The sequence below is a fragment of the Lathyrus oleraceus genome, chromosome 3 (genome assembly GCF_024323335.1).
Source record: "Lathyrus oleraceus cultivar Zhongwan6 chromosome 3, CAAS_Psat_ZW6_1.0, whole genome shotgun sequence".
Lineage (NCBI taxonomy): Eukaryota > Viridiplantae > Streptophyta > Magnoliopsida > Fabales > Fabaceae > Lathyrus > Lathyrus oleraceus.
Window position 1 is genome coordinate 215,728,809 of NC_066581.1, and position 2,961 is coordinate 215,731,769.

The 2,961-nt window shown below is 41.5% G+C and overlaps 1 protein-coding gene across 1 annotated transcript; it reads left to right on the forward strand.

The window, feature by feature from the left end:
- The first annotated feature begins 856 nt into the window (after nucleotides 1-856).
- Nucleotides 857-2,713, forward strand: LOC127130499 (uncharacterized). The gene is made up of 2 exons (XM_051059496.1): nucleotides 857-1,904; nucleotides 2,007-2,713. The coding sequence occupies exons 1-2, from the start codon at nucleotides 857-859 to the stop codon at nucleotides 2,711-2,713; spliced, it is 1,755 nt and encodes a 584-aa protein (XP_050915453.1).
- The last annotated feature ends 248 nt before the right edge of the window (nucleotides 2,714-2,961 follow it).

The following is a 2,961-nucleotide window of genomic DNA, read 5'->3' on the forward strand; positions in this document are numbered from 1 at the left end:
GGGGAAAGGTGGACACCTAAATGGGTTAGATTCCCATACGGTGAAAGAGACCCTAAGTAGGTTAGATTCCCATACGGGTGACGGTCGGTTGAATTGGGGATTAGGCCTCATAGAGGAACCGATATCCACCGCGAAAGTTGAACCATACGAGCATGCATGAACCGGGCTTGGCTTAGACGTAAGTCTGTTATGGAATAGATGTTTCATGATCTGAATAATGATCGTGGTTGGGTTGTGAGAACTCAGGTGCATGTTTCCATACATTGCGAGTTAGTTTCCCCACCGCTTAAGTCTTCGTTCCCTTGTTGACTTGAGTTGAATATTGATTAGAAAACCCTGTAGAGTCGAGTGGACCCATAAGGTTGGGAACCCACTGAGATTATTATCTCACCCCATGTTGTTGATTATTTCTTAGGTGGTTCTGAGAAGGTGAAGGGTAAGGACAAGATAGAGTGATGTCTTGCTTACCTGATGACTGGATGGTTATTCCACTGTATAGATATTTTTGGGGTCATTGTTTAATGATCTAGCTCCTAGTAGTTTTATTTTGGGCACTTTTGTGTACATTTTGTGCCAAGTTGTGTTTCTTTTGGGCATGTATGTATATGTACAATGTGCTGCTAGGAGCTTATGTATTTCAGTACCCGTTTTACACTATGTATAATATGTATTCTAGATATATATTATATGTGGGTGTTACAGTTGGTATCAGAGTAGGTCGTATCCTCTACCTAGCCATGAATTATTATAAGTATTTCTTTCTGCCACATATGTGGGTTGTCATCATTGTCCTTGGTGTTATATTCATAGTATTGAGCCTGATCAACTTAATCTTATTTGTATGAAATTCAAGATCATGGTTGACAGACACAGAGGTCGTGGTAGACCCAGAACCCAGAATTCAGACTCTGAACCGCCAAGTGATAGTGAAGGTTTTCAATGGCCTCAGTTTGTACAACAGATGCAACAGCAACAGAACCAATTCATGCAACATATGATGCAACAGTGGAATGGTGGTTTGCATCCTCAAGGGGTTCCACAAGAAGCTGCAGGTGGTAGTTTCCGAGATTTCTTCCGCATGAATCCTCCTGAATTCCATGGTGGGTTGAATCCTGTGAAGGCTCAGGAGTGGATAACCAGCATGGAAAGGATTTTTCAGATAGTGCATTGTAGTGAAGAGAATAAGGTTGTATTTGCTACTCCCATGATGAAGGGTCAAACTGTGAGATGGTGGGAGAGTGCTTCGACTCTTATGACCAATCAAGGAGTACCTAGGGATTGGGAGCATTTTAAGACTATTTTCCTAGATAAGTATTTTCCTAGTTCTTTGAGGACTCAGAAAGAGTTTGAGTTTCAACAGCTTAGACAGGGTACTATGACAGTAGTTGTGTATGCTGAGAAGTTCGAAGATATGGATGCTTATTCTAGGCAGGCCGCATACGCACCTGATGAGAGGTGGAAGATTGATGAGTTTCTTTTTGGTCTGAGGGGTGAAATTTCTCATAGTGTTTCTCAAAGGGAATTCACTTCTTATGCTGAATTGTTAAGGCAATGGTATGTGACTGATAACAGTTTGAAGAAAGTTCAAGAAGAAAGGGATCGGTATAGGAGTAGACAGAGAGACCAAGGGAGGCCAGGTATCCAGTTCAGGCCTAGACCTCGGGCTTTCAAAGGAAAACAGGTGCAACATGCAAGACCTAACCATCCTCCTCAATGTCAAGTGTGTAAGAAGTCTAATTTTGGAAGATGTGTTGGAAGTGGAGTTAGATGTTTTACTTGTCAAAGGGAGGGACACATGTCTAGGGAATGTCCCCGGAATAAGAATCAGATGCAAGGGAGGAGCACCGGTCGAGTTTATACTTTGGATGCAAGGAAGGCTAAGAGCAACAATGCCTTAATTGCTGGTACGTGTCTCGTCAATAATCATCCTTGTTTTGTATTGTTTGATTGTGGGGCGACACACTCTTTAGTATCAATTTAGTGCATGAAGCGTCTTGGCTTGTAAGCAATTCCCTTGTCTCCTCCTATGGTGGTTACTACCGCCATGGATGATGTAGTTGAGACACCGTTGATTTGTGAAAATTGTTCGCTCTCGGTGAATGGTAGAATTTTCCAGATTGATCTTATTTGTTTACCACTTAAGAAGGTTGATGTGGTTTTGGGGATGGATTGGCTTTCCGTCAATTCGGTGTTTATTGGATGTGAAGAGAAGATGATTATCATTCCATCTAGTGAAGCTACTCTAACGGATGTATTAACTACTATCTTAGAAGGTACGGTTGGCATGGTTAATTTCTTATTTGAGAAGGAAAAGTCAGTTCTCTTGGTACTTACCAAGGAATCTAGCGATAATCTGAGTGTTACACAAATACCTGTTGTTTGTGAATTTCCGGAAGTTTTCCCCGAGGATGCCACCTCTCTTCCTCCTAAAAGGGAAGTGGAATTCTCTATTGATCTAATACCTGGGACAACTCCAATCTCCATTTCTCCGTATCGCATGGCGCCAGTCGAGTTGAGAGAGTTGAAGAATCAATTGGAAGAATTATTAACCAAGCATTTCATCCGACCTAGTGTCTCTCCATGGGGAGCTCCAGTGTTATTAGTAAAGAAGAAGGATGGTAGTATGCGGTTGTGTATTGATTATCGCCAGTTGAATAAAGTTACCACTAAGAATAAGTATCCCCTGCCAAGGATAAACGGTTTGTTAGATTAGTTGAAAGGAGCCTGTGTGTTCTCGAAGATTGATTTGCAATCAGGCTATCATCAAATAAGAGTTAAGAGTTCGGATGTACCAAAGACCGCATTTAGAACCTGATATGGACATTATGAGTTCCTTGTAATGATGTTTGGTGTGACGAATGCCCATGCGGTTTTCATGGACTATATGAATCAGATATTCCAACCCTACTTGGACCAGTTCATGGTGATCTTTATTTATGACATTCTTATTTATTCTCGTAC